Source organism: Pseudochaenichthys georgianus, chromosome 20, assembly GCF_902827115.2.
Source record: "Pseudochaenichthys georgianus chromosome 20, fPseGeo1.2, whole genome shotgun sequence".
Lineage (NCBI taxonomy): Eukaryota > Metazoa > Chordata > Actinopteri > Perciformes > Channichthyidae > Pseudochaenichthys > Pseudochaenichthys georgianus.
This window is the reverse complement of record NC_047522.1, coordinates 23,491,121-23,511,462: the sequence shown is the minus strand read 5'-3', so window position 1 is coordinate 23,511,462 and position 20,342 is coordinate 23,491,121. Positions and strand designations below refer to the sequence as shown.

At 44.0% G+C, this 20,342-nt stretch overlaps 1 protein-coding gene across 2 annotated transcripts; it reads right to left on the bottom strand.

The window, feature by feature from the left end:
- Window positions 1-7,403: 7,403 nt before the first annotated feature.
- Window positions 7,404-19,775, bottom strand: LOC117465918 (phospholipid scramblase 1). Of its 2 annotated transcripts, XM_034109015.2 has the most exons (7): window positions 19,722-19,775; window positions 18,741-18,837; window positions 16,892-16,934; window positions 15,543-15,763; window positions 15,293-15,454; window positions 10,641-10,802; window positions 7,404-9,597 (listed from the first exon to the last, which is right to left on the bottom strand). In XM_034109015.2, the coding sequence occupies exons 2-7, from the start codon at window positions 18,813-18,815 to the stop codon at window positions 9,568-9,570; spliced, it is 693 nt and encodes a 230-aa protein (XP_033964906.1). In that variant the 5' UTR covers window positions 18,816-18,837; window positions 19,722-19,775; the 3' UTR covers window positions 7,404-9,567. The 2 variants fall into 2 exon arrangements, with proteins under 2 accessions (XP_033964906.1, XP_033964907.1); XM_034109016.2 differs by lacking the exon at window positions 16,892-16,934.
- Between the last annotated feature and the right edge of the window lie 567 nt (window positions 19,776-20,342).

Below are 20,342 nucleotides of genomic sequence, written 5' to 3'. Positions count from 1 at the left end.
TTAACAAAAAGGTAAATAGCTATTGTTTTTATCTGCAGAGCGACCTCAATCCATGTAACCCAATGTGCAGCTGAAGGCTGAACCCTGCCATGATGCTTTTACGATGCTATGTGTGGGGGGTCTGTTGGTGTCTTTAACGCCATTCGTTTCAAAGGCAGGGTCTCACTCGCACTAAATAAACATGCAGCCGCCGGTTACCAAAACAAAGGATCGAGAAGCTCAGATTGCAACAAACAAAGAGGGGTTGTGACTTCTTTGCAATAACACTTTACCGTCAGATGTGGCTGCATATAGACATATTCAAAATTACCAAGGAGCATGCACAGCAGGTTAACACATGTTGAGTGTTTGCAGTTGCAATTAGGCAGCGGTATGTTCCCTACAAACAAGTTTTGAGTGAACGAGCATCACTTTTAGGACACCGTGTTGATGGGGTCGAACGGCGCTTGATTTGTTCTCGGTCAAAGTAAACAACCACTGCCCCGTTCTGTACTTTACATCTGCTTTCCCTCTCCCCATTGTGTGTGTGTGTGTGCTGCTTCTCCAGGCTGCGTTTGCACATGTGTTGTTGACCCTAGTGAGCAAACCACTCTCTGTTTATCTCTCGCTGTGTGCCGGGCAATAAAAGCAATCAGAGGAGTTTATTTTTCCTTCCATCTTAGCTATTAAACATTGTTTCACTGATGCATCACAGTTACGGAGCGTCCACACTACAGCTTCAAAAAAAGCTTGGAGCTGGGCGTGTCTGGAGCTTGGGGATTTTATTCAAGCAACGCGACCAACAACCAATCACATGAATCTCCCGCCCCCGACATACAAAGCAAAAACCCCCGGGGATTTTATGGGAGCAATATATATATAAACTCCCCAAACAGGCGAAACCCTACCAGTTTCCCCCACTGTCTCTGCCACCTCCCTCCATGCCTGGTTCCTCCGGTTTGTGTCCCGGTAGGTGAAGAGGGTCTGGTCATACAAAACCGGGTGATTGCTACGGCGATAATTAGTTTCTCCTGCATCTTTTTTTGAAATATAGAAATGAACGGCGGGATATCTCTCCCAGCTTAGACGCGGTTTGATTGGCTACGGCTTGAGCTGTCAGATTTTCCCAAACCGGATTTGATTGGCTGGCGCTGGCTAAAGTTGAACATTGTTCAACTTCTGACGCCGGAGACGGCGGAGACGGACCGCTCTGCTACCCACAATTCAGTTCGGCGAAAAAGCGAGGCGACGTGACGTCACCCCATTCAAAGTGAATGGGCAGATTGGAGCCGTCGACGCTGTAGTGTGGACGGGCCGTTACAACTGTCCAGACAACAATCAGCCTTTACAATGCCAACGCTATTCAACCCAGCAATTACATTAAACAAACACTAACAGTTTCAGCTCCTACATGTGTCATAGTGTGAACACAATACAGCAAGAAGCTTGGTAGTTACTCCTTTAATCACAGAGGCAAAGCATGTCCAAGTTGTTGACCAATTCTGGCATTTTTAAAGACGTGCAGTTATTTTAAATGACCACGCATTAAGGCTGATATGGTCTCGATTAGAAAGGAAGTCTAATACACGGGATGTTAAAGCTAACTCTTGCATACTGAAGCTGTTGAAAACATCTGTGACTTTCCCAATCGGTCACTTTTCAGCCAGTAAATCTCTGTTCGGATGACGTCAGTGACATTTCTGGTCTGGAGGATTTCTCAGTTATATAATAATAATACATTACATGTATAAAGCGCTTTTCCTGGTGTTCAAAGCGCTTATATCTGCATATTATATCTGACATCCAGGGGCGCCGTCAGGGGGTGAAAAGTTAGGACGATTCTAAGGGCCCGTGACTGACAGGGGCCCCAAACATTTTTAGAACATTAAGAAAAATGTAACCTTTCATCAATCATCAATAAAAAGCATTAATATAACGGCATATTGATAATGTAATCACTAAACTTAAGATTCATTTAACTTATTTTCTTCCAAAAGTTAATTATCCAAAGCATCGAACACCCCCCTCTATTTACATGTAATGGTTTGGTCCTGCCTCCAAACGCTGTGCGGCACCGCACCGGCCCTTTCTAGCAGAGAGTGAGAGCATTGCTAGTACTTACGTGTGAAAGATGTCTCAACGACTCACAAAGCCAGGCTTTCAAAAAAGAAAAGAAAGGAGAGAGAGACAAGAGAGAGGGACTAAAGGGCAACAATATGTCACCCAGTTTTTCAAAAGAAAAGGTGAGTGTGGTCCATGAGTGGTGGTAATTAGTCTGTTAGCTAAGTCCATTGTAAATAATTATTTTAATGTTTTGCTGACATTAAAGGTGGGGAAAGTTTGAGAAACCGGCTCGAGATACACTTGTTATATTCCATGGAATGCTCTTAACATTCCGATAGCAATGAATATCTGAAGTGCTTTGACAAAAAATCCATAAAGAAAAGTCATCTGTGGAAGCCGTAGCACTGTAAACAGCACGACCAATCATCTGAGCCGGCCCGGCTAAAGTAACTGGATGGCCTACCTGCCTGTCAGCCTTCATCTGTGCACAAATGTATCTCGTGCCCTCATTAGGCGCATTCACACCGCAGTACTTTTCCCACAAACGTTCATGAGAACTCTTTTGTCGCGTTCACACCAAAAAGAGCCGGTACTAAAAAAGGTACCCCTTTTCAGTCCCTGCTATGCGGCTTTCACACCAGCGCTTTTCAGTTTCTAGCTCCGAGCGGGAGCTTTTCTGGTTCAGCTCCGGTTTCCCTTTTCAGCTCCCGCTCTGTTCACACCGCCCACTGGCGCCCCAGAGCTGCCCTTGCTGCGCCATGACGTCACCGTTTACATCGCTGATTTGCTCCCCAACGGCAGCCATTACGGCGCTCACAACAACAACAACAACTGCGTCGGGTCGATGATCGTGTTGCTTTTAATCACACGAAGCCAGAATAAATTGAATAACGACTTCTCCAACCTTATACTTTGCTCCAGAGTGCCGTGGTTCATTGTTTATTAATGTGTTTCTGCGGCATTTACCGACCGCTGCAGAGCTGCTCTTCCACGGAGTGTATTCTCCCGTTAGCTCCCGGTTAGCTCGCACTGCAGCGGCCGCTCTAAAGTATCACTGTCCGACTCACACAAGCAGCTGATGCATATCCCCAGTTCCCTTAGCCTAAGTGAATGTGTGTCAGTCTGAATTGACACTGTTTGGCATCACAACGCTGTTATGAAAGTTTCTCTGGTATAAAACGGGTGATGTTGGCATAGCAACCGAAGCTAAACTGACTACTTGCATCCGATAGCTGCAATAATATAAAACAACACGTCTGCCTCTCTCCACAATGATCGATAACAGTGAACGGGTGGTCAAAGTAAGGTACAAATAAACAGAATCACACGAAGCCTGGTTAGTGCTGCCTGACTTTATAAAGTGTGTTTATAAGCACTACTGCTTGTAGGCAGGCATAACAGTCGACCCATGGGAGGTGGGTTTAGTTTCCTGCACGCCTCGACGTAGGAGAGACGTAAGCGACGCCACCTCTTAGCTCCAAAGCTCTTGCCTCTGGACCGACAATTTTTTGGAGCTGGAAATGAAGCGGATTCCGGAGCTAAGAGCCGGCGCTGCTGCGGTGTGAACTGGAAAACCCGGCGCTTTTCAGGCTCCGAGCCGGAGCTGAAAAGGCACTGGTGTGAAAGGGGCACTAGAGAGCAGGGACTTTCGTGGGAGAAAAAGGTTCCTGTGTCTGATTGGCTGGGCGGATTGCAAACCACGCCCCGTAAAACTCCCAAAAAGTTTTGTGAAGCCGCCATTTTATTATCCTCGCATTAGCATTATTAGCATCAGCATTAGCCCAGCGCAGAAACGCAGAGAGACTAACTTATGGCAACACAAAATAAAACATGGGAGCAGTGGAGATGAGGAGGTGTCGGCGTTCTGGCGATTTACTCGGAAGGCTTCAGTAGAAGCTGCTGGGACTCCCAGCAGCTTCTACTGAAGCCTTCCCCAACTCCGGGGACTTCCGGCCGGGGACTTTGGGCGGCAGTATACGCCGTGAAGTGGTTTGCGGCCTGCCAGTAAACCCAAAGCAGAAGAAGAAGAAGTGACGTCAGCGGCTTCATTTGCCTAATCAACCCCCAGAGATTTATTCCGGTGTGAACGCGATCTGTACTTAGTTCATGAGAACTAAAGAGTTCTCATGAACTAAGTTCTCATGAACCTTTGTGGGAAAAGTACTGCGGTGTGAATGCGCCTATTGGTCATGTGCGCGTTCGTGTGTGTTGAAGGAGGGGCTCTGTGAGGAAGTGGCAGATTTCCTCCGGTTGTGTATTTTCAAATTCTAACTCACTCGAGCTGGTTTCTCCGAAATTAAATCATAAACTCATAAATAAAGTACTCAAATTTCCCTTTAAGTACGGGTAATATCTTCACAGAAAATTCAGAGGTTTTTCATTTCACTGCTCTTTTAGCTGACATTTAATAAATGCAGGTACATTTTTAGCAGCTATTCATACTAAACCAGTTGTCCCTCCCCCTGGTGCCAGGACCAACAGATCCATATTTAGGCTCAGCAGCCCTGTCCCCCCATAAGGCTTTGCAGTCTTGCCATGCTGTCAATTGAAAGCCAGTTGGCTAGAAAGCTGGACTTCAAGGACTGGGCTCTTGGTGAGTAAGGCTGAGCCAGGGCTCGTAATACTGTTAAAGGGCAAGGCTATGGTAACGGTATTGGATCACTACACACAAGATGCATGATGAGAAACATACTTTTCATTTCCATTTCCGTTTTGTTGTCCGTTTACACTTTAATACCCACTTATTTTGTAGTTGGAATGTATATTTAATTAAAAAATCTGCTGCTTATGTTATTTTTTTTGTTATAGCATTATATAAATGATAATATTGGTGTTAATGTTCACTTTATTTGTTCCATGTTATTAAAAAGGCATGTTCACCATAAAAGATGACTATTGATGAGGTATATTGTCAGGAATGTTAGTGTTATATCAAATAGTGAATTCTACTGCAGTAGAATGTTGCACGTCTGCACAGTGTTATATGTTCACCGCTCAGTGTCAGTAAATATTGTGCAGTTAGTATTGGACTACAAGATAGATGCAAGCCTGTACAGGTAGAGTTATTTAAAGCATAAATGAGTGGGTTGGGTTCTGAAGGTGTGGTTACAGCATTGTGCTTGGTTGGCGTGGCCTGGGCCTGGTGGTGGGGGCCAATGTGATATCTTTGCATGGGGCCCAAAGCCCCTGCAGACATCTAGTTATAGATTACCACTCGGGGTGAGTCCTCAGGAAGTCTCCACAGTCTATTCAAAAAGGAGGAACACAGTTAAACATTCATCTTTGTCCACCACAGCTGTTTCTGTACTCACTCTAAGTTGGGGGAAGTTCCCAGTGAAGTAAATGTAAAATGTGGGGTGTGAGAGGTATCAACCAAACCACACATATACAGGCAGTCAATATACAGATGGTACAAAAGAAAAAGTGTCTTTTAAGAGTATGCATGTTGGGGTTTTCCTTTGGTCGTTTGGTTTGTTTAGAAGATCAAGTTATTGCCAGCAACGACTTTGGTATTTCACCATTTAGTGTCATAATGGCCCAAATGTTGTCCATAAACACCTCAGAAGCGTTTGAGTAATTAGCCTGTATCTAACCCCCTGATCCCACCAGAAGCGTCTGCGCTGCTGCTGCGCCGCGCTGCGACCTCCTCCTGCGTCATAACCCACCAGGCGCGTTTCAAAACGTTGCGGAAGCGGAGCGTCGTGTGCAGCCTCGCAGTTGTTGTTGATTTTGGAATATTTCCTGGACATTTGTACTTCTACAAGTGTAGGCTACGTAGTTAAATGGTTTATGTTTGTGTCTGTTTAAATCGTGTTTATTGTTGTTATTTCCTATGTTGTTGTGTTGTAGACTACGGACACAGTTAATAATAATTGTAATATTCCAGTTATAAACGACATGAATCAAAGATGTGCTGCTGTATTTTAGTGGTAAAAAAATATGCATTCATCATCATCATTATTCTATATATATATAATTGACAGTGCCTGTAAACCGGAGGAGAACGCTGGCTGTATTCTCCTACTTGAAAGACGGTGGTGGGGGGGAGGAGAAGGAGCCGGTTTTGGGTGCACCCCCTCAACCAGCAAAGCAGACAACAAGGTGATTTTCATCACTTCCTGCCTGCGCTGCGCTGCGGCAAAAATAGGATTCATCCTATATTTTAGAAATTCCTTGCGGCGAGGAGCTTCTGGGACACAGCGGGTCTGGTGGAATAGCACCCATTGACTAGAGTGGCCGCGATCGCTAAAAACGCCGCAGCGCAGACGCTCCTGGTGGGATTAGGGGGTGGACAGATTTTATGAAGGGGCCATTGTTGCCCAACTTTATGCCCTTGGCGCGATTTAGCATCAGTGCTGGTGTGATCCAACGGTTTGATATCAATTCAAGATTACTTAACTTTGGACCTTTTTAATCCATTTGTAACATATAGTGAGAGACCTGCATTGAGCAACTCTGTTACAGGACTGAGACATTTTCCCATCACTGAAACAAAATAGGTGAGTAATCCTTATCCATCCTCCCTCTGGCCTCTATGTACAAGCTGTTCATTGTTTTCTAACCACAGCTTGATTAGCAATCAGTGCAGCCCAGTCATATTTCCACTGGCAATGTGTAAAACTATCATCATCACCCAAAAGAGGCTTTGCGTGACTCACAGAAACTCGGTTTTCAGGTTGAGAATTGTAAAACAGGCGATCTGTGGCCACAAGTGTGTTGTATATGGAACATCCCACAATTCTGAGGTGTACCGACATGATCTATGAACACTGACACCAGCCTGACGAATGTAGCATATTTCTCCAATACTGAGATTCTGATCTTCCATTAATCAAATAAAAGAAAGGTACAAAGATAAGGAAAACAGAGGGTGTGCACCTTTACAATCTGCAGCACTTCTATTCAAGCCTCTTCAGTCAGTTACTCTTTTCATTGATGTGTGATTTAAAAAGGGCCGTTTTTAATTAGACTTCTTTAGTTGCACCCAAGGTTAACTGCTGCAGGTTAATAGCTTCCTTGGAAAAAGCTGAAAAATAAATGTACTAATTTCCCTTTTCATGTTGTCCTTCAAGGACATCTGTGTTTCATGCAATCGGCCCAATCAATCACCCCGCAGGCTGGATTTCCGCAGAGAAAATTGCTGTTAAAAAAAGGTGAAGGTAGCCATTAAAGCAGCTGGTGAAGTCCAATAATTAACAAGCACACCAGAGTGGATTTACATGGACATTTACAAGGTCTGACGACTGTTAAACCCACTGTTAAACTGTATTGAAAGGCCCGTGGGCACTGATGTGAAAGCATTTTCCTTTTTAAGTGTTGCTGTTTTGAGGCTAAATGCATTTGGTTAAAAAGGAAACTGCTCACGTCACAATATGTTTTTATTTGTACTATATTTGCACAACTTAAGCTCTCAGAGTTTGCATTCATCACATTACACACATTAGCTCAAAGTGTTAGCCAAAAGTAGAAGAATAAGTTGCGTTTCTATATCTGAGGGGGAATAGATTAAAGGTGGGGTAGGTACGTTTCAGAAACCGGCTCGAGATACACTTGTTGTTATATTCCATGGAATGCTCTTAACATCCCGATAGCAATGAATATCTGAAGTGCTTTGACAACAAATCCATAAAAAAATGTCATCTGTAGAAGCCGTAATACTGTAAAAAGTACAACCAATCCGTTTAAACGGATTGGATGGCCTACCTGCCTGTCAGCCTTCCATCGGGGCACAAACTTACCTCGTGCCCTCATTGGTCATGTGCGCGTTCGTGTGTGTTGGAGGAGGGGCTCTGTAAGGAAGTGGCAGATTTTCTCCGGTTGTGTATTTTCAAATTCTAGCGATCTCGAGCCGGTTTCTCAAATGTACCTACCCCACCTTTAAATCCCGTTTTTGGCTTTTAAACACAAAGAGCCTTCAGAGGACGCAGCACCAGCACCTCGCACTATTAACCCTTTCAAGCGATGATCAGGGTAATTTTAGTGGCAAGAAAATAATCTGAATAAAGTGATTTCTAATAAAAAACTGAAGTTGTGATGACTGGGCAATAATCAAAACACATGACACAAGAACATTTACGATAGACAAGCTTTTCAAAATGGCAGTGTATTATACTTCATTAAAAATAACACTAAATATTAGAAAATAACTTAAAATGTATGTTTCTTTCTCATTTTCCCGAACCACAATTGACATCATATAATGACCGTGATGTTGGAAAATAGTTTATATCATATCAAGATCATTCACTCGAGTTAAAAGTAGATATATATAATTCTCCTTTAAAGGGAAAGTCTTAAATTTAACATGTTACTTAAGTAGAAGTAACTATTTTCACAATAATACATTCTCATTTATTATCCTATTCTTTTTGTGAGGGCATTTTAATGTTGTCAATCTGGAGCCAATTTCTAATACCGGTTTGTATATAATGGTAGTGCTATTGGTGTTATTATTTATGCAAATTACACGTTTTAATATGTAAAAAGTGATTTTTAAATAACTGTAGTGGAGTAGAAGTTCTAAGTCCAATTATATCAAAATAAGTTTGGTACTTGAGTGCTTTGTTACTTCCCACTACCGTAATGGTTTGATTACAAAATAAAATGTTTATTTGATGAGTTGATGAACAAAATCCCCCTCAAAAGGTTACCCCTTCGTTATATCCATAGTACGAGGCGCAGGTGTGTGTCCCCTCGTGCCAGCAGGAGCGAACATCACAAAACACAGCCGCATGCATTCCAACCTGAGTGTGTCCAAAGAAAATACAACTCATTTCCCAATAAAAACTTGATGGCATCAGCAGGGACTCTCCTAAAAGGAAAAGCTAGCTCCCTCGTGTGGACAACACGGGGCGCACAGCCACAACCCCTCCGTTCAGTAATGATTAACTGTTATGGCATTACAAATATTATAGTACGCTTATGATGCTTCAGTTACACACACTCATAGCAGCACAAAGCAGAGCACACACACATGACCAAAATATATAAATAAATAGAAGCTTATCTACACTAGAAACTGCACAATATAGCTAAGAGCATTATATATTAACATGCTGACTATCGATTTGACCAAACCAGTGCTTTTTGGCCGAACCCTCCTCAAGTACTCCCTGTGTAACAGCTCTTGCCTGCATGGCGTTCCCTTTTGCTCATATAAGGACGGTATCCTAATATTCAAGTGTCTTCAGTAGTAACTAAATATTCTTTACGGTCTGAAGCGGCAGCTCGTTTCTCTCAATGGAAATGTTTTTGACCTGGTGTTTGCACCTGTAGGCCACCGTAGTTCCGTAAACACAAATAAAGCTTTGTCTAGAAACATTGCACTGTGCACTCACAGCTTAGTCACAAACGACCTGAGCGGCTAAGACTAAAACAAACCTTTCTAAATCATTGTTCATGCACAACTGCAACATTAAGGTAGTCCCTTTTTAAAACATCTGGTCCAGAGGTTGTTCTATGTCCGGGCGTTTTGTTCTGATCGTGGCTCTCCAGAAATGATTACGTGAATATCCCGTTTGGCTCCTAGTTGTTCGATTCAAAGAACATGAAGTCCTGTGTGGAAAAACACCAAGAAGAACGTGTTAAAGGCAAAGAAATGATGCATTGCAGTCACACAGATGGATGTTGAAATATGGCTTGGGATATAAATGATTCCCTGATATGTTCCAGCCAAGTCAACGTCTTAAGAGTTTAGCATTGGAGCACTTTAGCTCAGGGGTTCCCAAACTTTGCCATATAGCATTATCCTCTGGCGGGGACCCCCCTGTTGCAATTTAAAGATGTGTACCCGTGCCTCGCGATGGAGCATGCCGTGTGTTGCCACTACATTTGGGGCCTTCTGCCTGATCGAAGCTGTCACTTTCTTTGCCTGTCATAGCCCCGCTGCCCCATCTGAGCACACACCCACACAACGAGACCAGTCACGTCCGTTTGAGATGGTGTACTCATCTAAAACGTGGAACATGTCTCTTCATGTGGTCCTACCTTCCAGTGCTTTGCAAAATAATATTTCCTCAACAAAGTTGTCTTCTGAAATAAATCTGATGTATGCAAGCAATTCTGCGACATTTGCTACATCCGTGCTCTCATCCAGCTCCAGAGCGAAACATTCACTAGCTCTCACTTGCTCCAAAAGCTCGATTCTGATTGGCTTAGGGCGGTCGTGTGATTCAAAAACAAAAATATTAAAAGATTGGCATCAAAGGACATCGATTGAGAGATATACAGTTATTAATAACATCTTAAATAAATACAACTTAAAAAATATATATATATCCCTTTTCCCTCAAACTTTGTGTGACCCCCCTGGCGGCCCCCCGGGGGTCGGGGCCCCCACTGCTTTAGCTAATGTGGTGTGCTGCTACAGAAAGAGGCTGTTTTGCATTAGTGGTGATTGGGTGGTTTCGGGTCACATGTCCCACAGAATGCATTAAGTGGTAGGTACATGAAGTTTCCGACTACCAGCGAGTCCCCATAAAAGTTGGGTCATGTGAGGTGACTGCCTCTGTCATTTCAAAATAGTAACTCTTGTTTTGCTGTGAGAGAATCTAAAACTTGCTGTTTTGACGTTGACCAACGGCAAAGACGTTACTCACGATGAGAAAACACGCTCCGATCATAGTAGCCTTCATCTTCACGTCCAGGTCCATGGGGAACTGGATGCCAAAGTTGTCTGAATCTGTGAAGACTTCCCGAAGAAGTCCGGTCCACTGCTTACTGATCTTCCCAATCTGGGTGACTTCGTCCATCGTCAAAATCTGAGGAAGATCAATCCATCACGTTTTACTGTAGGGAAGTGCTTCTCAAAGTGTGGCACGTGAGCGCCCCCTAGTGGTCCGTGAGTATATTGGTAACATTTCACATTTGAAATAAATAAATACATAAAAGTTTTCCGCACTCTCGCGGGAATATCTCCGTAATAGAGCGAGATTAAGTTTCACTTTCAATTGCATGATATAGCCCAGCGCAACACCTCCATCACACATGTTGCCACTTGTTTGTACCAATTTCAGGCGATTTGTAATCTGTTCTAGAAAAACTGTTTTTTTATATGTGTGGAGTTAGGTGGTCCACGAGTGTTTTTGTATTGGTCAAGTCCTTGGTATGAAACAGTTTGAGAAACCCTGCTGTAGGGTAATCTTGGGAACATTCAAAATGTCGTGTCAACTGAATTTTCTGTCCTAGTAATAACTTCAAAGCGGCAAGAGAGGAGTTTCCATGGTAATATCACGCTTCAGTCCCCCCTTCTCTAGGTCTCAATCGCTGACCCCATTCACAGCTCAATCTAATAAAACCAGCTAAGCGTGCAACAATGGCCGCTCTGTGCCACACAGGAGCGTTCCCTGTGAGACGGCTCGATCCACACTAAGGCCGCTCTGATTGGAAACAGATGTCCTGCACCGGAGCATGAGGAGGATCCCTGACAAGAGATGTCCAGAGGGCGAGAGCGGCCGTGTCCCGTCATGTTCGCACACATTTAAAGGTCACCTGTGATGGGAAATCCTCTCCTCCATGTCTCTTCTACATCAACATGTGTCCCCTCTTCCTCATGTCTCTTCTACATCAACATGTGTCCCCTCTTCTTCATGTCTCTTCTACATCAACATGTGTCCCCTCTTCTTCATGTCTCTTCTACATCAACATGTGTCCCCTCTTCTTCATGTCTCTTCTACATCAACATGTGTCCCCTCTTCTTCATGTCTCTTCTACATCAACATGTGTCCCCTCTTCTTCATGTCTCTTCTACATCAACATGTGTCCCCTCTTCTACATCAACATGTGTCCCCTCTTCTTCATGTCTCTTCTACATCAGCATGTGTCCCCTCTTCTTCATGTCTCTTCTACATCAACATGTGTCCCCTCTTCTTCATGTCTCTTCTACATCAACATGTGTCCCCTCTTCTTCATGTCTCTTCTACATCAACATGTGTCCCCTCTTCTACATCAACATGTGTCCCCTCTTCTTCATGTCTCTTCTACATCAGCATGTGTCCCCTCTTCTCCATGTCTCTTCTACATCAACACGTGTCCCCTCTTCTTCATGTCTCTTCTACATCAACATGTGTCCCCTCTTCTTTATGTCTCTTCTACATCAACATGTGTCCCCTCTTCTCCGTGTCTCTTCTACATCAACATGTGTCCCCTCTTCTTCATGTCTCTTCTTCATCAACATGTGTCCCCTCTTCTCCATGTCTCTTCTACATCAACATGTGTCCCCTCTTCTTCATGTCTCTTCTACATCAGCATGTGTCCCCTCTTCTTCATGTCTCTTCTACATCAACATGTGTCCCCTCTTCTCCATGTCTCTTCTACATCAACATGTGTCCCCTCTTCTTTATGTCTCTTCTACATCAACATGTGTCCCCTCTTCTCCGTGTCTCTTCTACATCAACATGTGTCCCCTCTTCTTCATGTCTCTTCTTCATCAACATGTGTCCCCTCTTCTCCATGTCTCTTCTACATCAACATGTGTCCCCTCTTCTTCATGTCTCTTCTACATCAGCATGTGTCCCCTCTTCTCCATGTCTCTTCTACATCACCATGTGTCCCCTCTTCTTCATGTCTCTTCTACATCAACACGTGTCCCCTCTTCTTCATGTCTCTTCTACATCAACACGTGTCCCCTCTTCTTCATGTCTCTTCTACATCAACATGTGTCCCCTCTTCTTCATGTCTCTTCTACATCAACACGTGTCCCCTCTTCTTCATGTCTCTTCTTCATCAACATGTGTCCCCTCTTCTCCATGTCTCTTCTACATCAACATGTGTCCCCTCTTCTTTATGTCTCTTCTTCATCAACATGTGTCCCCTCTTCTCCATGTCTCTTCTACATCAACATGTGTCCCCTCTTCTTCATGTCTCTTCTACATCAGCATGTGTCCCCTCTTCTCCATGTCTCTTCTACATCACCATGTGTCCCCTCTTCTTCATGTCTCTTCTACATCAACACGTGTCCCCTCTTCTTCATGTCTCTTCTTCATCAACATGTGTCCCCTCTTCTCCATGTCTCTTCTACATCAACATGTGTCCCCTCTTCTTTATGTCTCTTCTACATCAACATGTGTCCCCTCTTCTCCGTGTCTCTTCTACATCAACATGTGTCCCCTCTTCTTCATGTCTCTTCTTCATCAACATGTGTCCCCTCTTCTCCATGTCTCTTCTACATCAACATGTGTCCCCTCTTCTTCATGTCTCTTCTACATCAGCATGTGTCCCCTCTTCTCCATGTCTCTTCTACATCACCATGTGTCCCCTCTTCTTCATGTCTCTTCTACATCAACACGTGTCCCCTCTTCTTCATGTCTCTTCTACATCAACACGTGTCCCCTCTTCTTCATGTCTCTTCTACATCAACATGTGTCCCCTCTTCTCCATGTCTCTTCTACATCAACATGTGTCCCCTCTTCTCCATGTCTCTTCTACATCAACATGTGTCCCCTCTTCTTCATGTCTCTTCTACATCAACATGTGTCCCCTCTTCTCCATGTCTCTTCTACATCAACATGTGTCCCCTCTTCTTCATGTCTCTTCTACATCAACATGTGTCCCCTCTTCTCCATGTCTCTTCTACATCAACATGTGTCCCCTCTTCTTCATGTCTCTTCTACATCAACATGTGTCCCCTCTTCTCCATGTCTCTTCTACATCAACATGTGCCCCCTCTTCTTCATGTCTCTTCTACATCAACATGTGTCCCCTCTTCTCCATGTCTCTTCTACATCAACATGTGTCCCCTCTTCTTCATGTCTCTTCTACATCAACATGTGTCCCCTCTGTGGAAAGAGACTCTGAAAGTTTCAGGAACAAAGATTCTCTCTCTTTTTGATACATTTCTATAAAAACCTGTCTGAAAATGAGCAGATCAGATTTTGGCCACTTTATGATGTCATAACGATGTGTTGTCTTGTGTAACCATTAGCCAATCAGCAACCAAGGTAACCCCCCCCCCCCCCCCTTATCACCTGAACCTCCTGTAGAGCACCATTGAGTTCTTTGTAACCAAATGTCTCTCATGCCCCTTTCACACCAGCGCCTTTTCAGCTCCGGCTCGGAGCTAGAGCCTGAAAAGCGCCGGGTTTTCCAGTTCACACCGGAGCTGCGCGGCCTCTTAGCTCCGGAATCCGCTTCATTTCCAGCTCCAAAAAATTGTCGGTCCAGAGGCAAGAGCTTTGGAGCTAAGAGGCGACGTCGCTTACGCCTCTCTCACGTCGAGGCGTGCAGGAAACTAAACCCACCTCCCATGGGTCGACTGTTATGCCTGCCTACAAGCAGTAGTGCCTATAAACACACTTTATAAAGTCAGGCAGCACTAACCAGGCTTCGTGTGGTTCTGTTTATTTGTGCCTTACTTTGACCATCCGTTCACTGTTATCGATCATTGTGGAGAGAGGCAGACGTGTTGTTTTGTATTATTGCAGCTATCGGATGCAAGTAGTCAGTTTAGCTTCGGTTGCTATGCCAACATCACCCGTTTTATACCAGAGAAACTTTCATAACAGCGTTGTGATACCAAACAGTGTCAATTCAGACTGACACACATTCACTTAGGCTAAGGGGGACTGGGGATATGCATCAGCTGCTTGTGTGAGTCGGACAGTGATACTTTAGAGCGGCCGCTGCAGTGTGAGCTAACCGGGAGCTAACGGGAGAGTAATCTCCCGTGGAAGAGCAGCACTGCAGCGGTCAGTAAATGCTGCAGAAACACATTAATAAACAATGAACCACGGCACTCTGGAGCAAAGTATATGGTTGGAGAAGTCGTTATTCAATGTATTCTGGCTTCGTGTGATAAAAGCAACACGATCATCGACCCGACGCTGTTGTTGTTGTTGTTGTGAGCTGCCGTTGGGGGGCAAATCAGCGATGTAAACGGTGACGTCATGACGCAGCAAGGGCAGCTCTGGGGCGCCAGTGGGCGGTGTGCACAGAGCGGGAGCTGGAAAGGGAAACCGGAGCTGAACCAGAAAAGCTCCCGCTCGGAGCTAGAAACTGAAAAGCGCTGGTGTGAAAGCCGCATCAGAGGGGCGTGGGGAGGGGCTCCTTGTTTTCATCTAAAGTAACAGACAGAGAATCAGCACTTTGGAAACAGGGCTGAAACAGAGGGGATTCTGGGTAATGCTGCAATCATCCGTTTGGTGTTTCAGCCAATCAGAGACATGTTTTGCTTATATCTGACACCTATACTAAAGTAATGAAAAACAGTAATATCGGGACCTTTAATGGATGTTCTGAGTCTCGATGAACCCACCTCAAAGTCGACATCGGGCAGGCAGCTCCACCCACAGAAGGGCCCGTGGATCTTCAGCACAGGCTCGTTGTTTTCGTCCGACACGATGAATTTGGGGGAGAACGGGTGCCACTGTTGCCTCACGTACCCCACTGTGTTCCCAGGGGGAGACTGCACCTCCAGCTGAGGGAGGGGTCATGGGAGAGCAGAGTGGGATCAGTCCTCATGTCCTCCCACACTGGATGGAATGGACATCATGTGTGTGGCTCACCTCTTGTAGGCAGCAGGGGCAGCAGCAAGCGGTGCAGTTCAGCGGTCTGGTGATGGTGATGACCTTCTGTCCGTTGTGGTCCACGACGTGGATGGTGAAGGAGCGCATGGGACCGCAGCACTGCCGGGTCAGACAGTCGTTCTCCTCCAGAGCGTAGAACACATCCTGACCCATGCTGTTACGGATCTCATACTTGTTGTTGCTTTCAAAACCAATCAGGGCTGCGTAGGAGGAACAAAGCGTACATGTCAGTGCTATAAAGACAAAACCGGCAAAACCCATCTTCACTCAAGTCTCTTAAGGATTACGTTCCTAAATGGTAAAGGGACTGTACGTATAAAGCGCCTTATCCAGTCTTTAAGACCCCTCAAAGCGCTTTACATACATGTCGTTCACCCATTCATACAGAGCAGTGTACCTTACTATAGACCAGGGGTGTCAAACTCAATGTCATCGCGGGCCACATTAGCATTATCGTTGCACTCAAAGGGCCGGTTGTAACTATATAAATATACATATATAAATGTATAATATATATAAAATAATGTATTATATTACATTATTGCCTCTGAATTGGATTATTATTGGATAGGGTAATAACTTCCTAATTAACTACGTCTGAAAGCAGAAGTCCAGGGCAAATAATTGCAAGTGTCTTCAGTGCGCATGTCACAAAACGAGATGCATTGTGGGACATGTAGTTTATGGGCAACCTGCTTCTGTAAAGTGGCAATTAACCGTATAATAAACGTATTATAATCTTTGCAAGCTCTTGCGGGGCCACATAAAATGAAGTCGGGGGCCGGATTTGGCCCCCGGGCCTTGAGTTTGACACCCCTGCTGTAGGACCTAACATTCACACACCGTTGGCCATCGGGAGTACCTCAGGGTTAAGTATCTTGCCCAAGGATACATCGACATGTTGACTGCATGGGCAGGGATCGAACCCACAACCTTCTGGTTGAAGGACGACCGCACTCCCTCGCAGCCACAGTCGCCCTATACAACAAAACCGCTTCGTCGTAACGCGTTGTGGGAAGTGTGTTTTCTCCCGGAAGAGAATACTTTTAATGCTTCTTAAACTAAGTTGTCCACAAAGACACAGGGCTTTCACCGCTGTGTAAGGTCCCGTGTGAAACAAGAAGGCAACGTCTTCGTGTTCATCTTTAGAACTCAAATTACAAACCTACTTTTTTTAAGCCAAACACATTTTCACTAAACCCAGAGTATTTTTCTATTTGTTCTTGCATATCTTTGTTTTGGGACACGTCATTTCTTTGGAGATAGGGTTGGTACTTATCACAACTAGCAGCATAACGGATTTATTTTCTCACGTACAAATACTTTACCTTCAGCAAGCTCAACTTTCTGTTTGATGAGGAGCTGATCCACCTAGGAGAAAAGAGAACCACATACAGTGGGGTAGGTGGAGGGCCTTAAAGTCAGTTATTATTCATGTAGTGTTGTGTACTTCTCTAGAGAGTGTTGAGGAACGCCCCTCTCCTAAGGGTCCTAGGTGTCATCGCTAACATTAGGGCATTGATCCTTGACGGTGACTCAGCATAATAACATTGAGCTGCTTCATGGAATAAAGCTTTCATTCGTTCAATTATTTACACGTGTGCTTTGCCTACTGTGGCGCGTCAACCTTTCCTTAAATGAAGGCCCATCATGTGTTGCATCCGAGCATTACAATATGTGTATATTCACATTTAGGATGTTTTAAAAAGACTTGGAAAGGGGGTGGTATCTGTTTCTTCATTTTCTACTGCCACTGGACAAGTGGGGACATTTTCATTCAAACATGTCGGCACCGTTTAACCCTCCTGTTGTCTTCGTTTCCCCGCTTACTTTGGTGTCCGCGGTCAAATTTGACCGGTCCCGTTTTAACGGCTATTACATTAACACAAAAACATCAACAAATTTCATTTCACACCCTTTCAAACTGTACATATTGTCTCAGACTACTGGTATACATGAAAAACTGCAGTACATATACAAAGAACAGACACTGAACATGTATTGCGTGTGCCAGGTGTGATCCATGTGGGGGGATGGGCACATAAGAGCGGGACGGACACATCTAGTGTGTGTGTTTTATCTGATCCAGATAGTCACTAATTCCCTTTTTCTTTATGGCGGTCATCTTTGAGCGGGAACACCATGGTGTTACAAAGTTGACTAAATCATCCAAAATGCAATGGAAGTGGTGATCAGCAATTTAATATGTTCAAATGTCTCCTGTGAAGGATATCATCATGAAGCCTTAATGCAATCGAATGTAAAGCAAAAAAAGTGATGATTGATGAAAGTAGTAAATCGGTCAGATTCGACCCGAACACAACAGGAGGGGTAAGAACACATGAACAGACTTTATGTAGGCAATTGATCTTCTTCATAGAAAACGGTCAGACTCATTGCATTAGGAAGAGCATGTGTGTACATTGCAGCACATTACCCCCACCCTGATCCACCTCCACTGGCTCCCAGTCAAGCACCGTATCACCTATAAACTCCTTCTTCTGACTTACAAATCCCTCCATGCCCTCGCCCCCCAATACCTGTCTGACCTTCTCCGCTACCACACTCCATCCCGGAAGCTAAGATCATCTGGACAGGATCTCCTCTCCACCCCCCGCACCAGGTTGCGGACTTTTGGTGACAGAGCCTTCAGTGTGGCATCCCCCACCCTCTGGAACTCTCTCCCCCCCGAAATCCGCAGCGCCCCAACCCTGGACATTTTCAAAAAAGCCCTCAAAACGCACCTTTTTACCAAGGCTTTCCCCACTAGTTAGTTTAATAGGTTTATTTTTCCACTACTTCCCCCCCCCTACCCGACTTGTAAAGCGACCTTGGGTTTCCTGAAAGGCGCTATAAAAATATTATATATTATTATTATTATTATTACATCATTTAATTAATAAAGGACAGTTTCCATGGCATTGTGCTGTAACTGGAACACTTGAATAGGATGGAGCTATTACCAGGGTTATTATAACATCTGTGCTTGTCCTAATATGACATATGGCCACTGGACCAGAAGGCACTTATATGCAACATTTGTAAGCTAAACTTAAATTATTTAACACATTGTAATACTTGAAATCTGAAGCAACATACAGAGATAAGGCTATTTCCACCCCAGCCCCCATGCAAGCGTTCCATACATATACATTACATACAACTAGCTATTGTTACCTGAGTCAGGTATTCTAACCCTGGTGGACATCCGGGTATTTCCTGGTTGGGCACGGGCACTTCATACATTTCCATTTTGATGGACTTGAAGGGAGACCTGTTGATAAATGCAGTGATTAAAGCTAAGATTTAGCGCCATCTTGTGCCTGTTTTAGGGTGACACACGAGCCAATACAACTAATATAATAACTTTATTTAAACAGCACTTCTCAAAACGGTTACAAAGTGCTTTTAGATGGATTAAAAAGGCGGAGACAGAACATGAGGTCAACCATCCCCACCCTGTAAGATGTACAATAGCAACAATGATAACATGGAGAAACGAAAGTAAAATAAAGAACACAAGGATGCTCAGTCAACCCGAGCAGTGACATCATTAGGTAGGCCTACAGGCTTAATAAAAACAACAGACTTCACCAAAGTGCTGCACATTATATATATATAAAAAGCAGCATAAATACATTTAGACAAAACCGATAGGACAAAATAAAACTAATGTAAAAGCACGAGACAATAAAATCATACGTATAGCAACAGACTGAACACCCTCATGCATGATGTAAAAACAAAATAGAAAAACAATTGGATGGACATCAAGAAGCCCCCCTTGTCTTCATGTGGCCCCTTTTTGCGATGCAAGCACGGATTGAAGCTGGGAGGGGCTGCAGAAGCACGGATAATCTCGGGTGTTTCTGGAAGCTTCAGACGGGAAGACCACCATCACGGATCCTCTTTCGAGGATTACGCGCAAACAACAGGCCTGAACCCACACGGGCTGCACGGTTTATCTCCAATATGCATCTCTCTCCTGACTGATGATACTGAGGGGTGGGATGTTTACAAGCTATACACGCGCACGCGGTGGGTTTATAAGCGTAATTGTCATTCAAACAACACGTCGAGTTGTTAAAAGTGACGTCAACACTTCTTATTTTCCATAAAAACAGACTCGTGTTTTGAATCGGAATCAGAAATACTCACCGTTATTTCATGTGCTGACAGAATAATAACAGGCCAGTCCGGAAACAAGCCTCTGGAATAAAACGCGGATCTGATTGGTCGACATCATCCTACTTCCTCTTTGCGTGCGCCAATGAGAAGCAAGGATTGTAGAATAGCGTTTAACAGAGCAGAGGAGAGTATAGAGCTGAATATAATATAACTATATTTTAAATAGTTTGACATACACTGAAGGAAAATGTTGCATTGGTTTATTCGTTTACAGCAGTTATTTGTTTTTCCTGGTGTTTCTGATTACACATCATTATTGTGCTTGTTTCAGACAAATGTATATCATACACTAACAGACAACAAATATTCAACAGAAACATTAAAATAATTCTTTTTTCCCGTCTTCTAGGCTCGATGTCACCAATAACATAACACTTTAAGAGTTTAAAGATTTACATAATTATCTCTAGGTCACCAAAAGGAAAAGTACTCATTTCAAAAAGTGTAAAAGAACTGTACTTAAATACTACTTTCACATACTTGTACATTTCTTGAGTATTTCAATTGTATGCTACATAGCTCTACTTGACTACATTTCCAAGGCAATACATGTGAAATATGTGGAGCCACAAACATACTGTAAAAACTAAA

Excerpts from the sequence above, each read along its gene's own strand:
- LOC117465918 (XM_034109015.2), bottom strand. The coding sequence starts at position 18,815 with ATGGAAATGTATGAAGTGCCCGTGCCCAACCAGGAAATACCCGGATGT. Across the intron at positions 15,764-16,891 it reads GAAAGTTGAGCTTGCTGAAG|CCCTGATTGGTTTTGAAAGC; the intron begins GTAAAGTATTTG and ends CCTCCTACGCAG. Across the intron at positions 9,598-10,640 it reads TCGGAGCGTGTTTTCTCATC|GACTTCATGTTCTTTGAATC; the intron begins GTGAGTAACGTC and ends TTTTCCACACAG.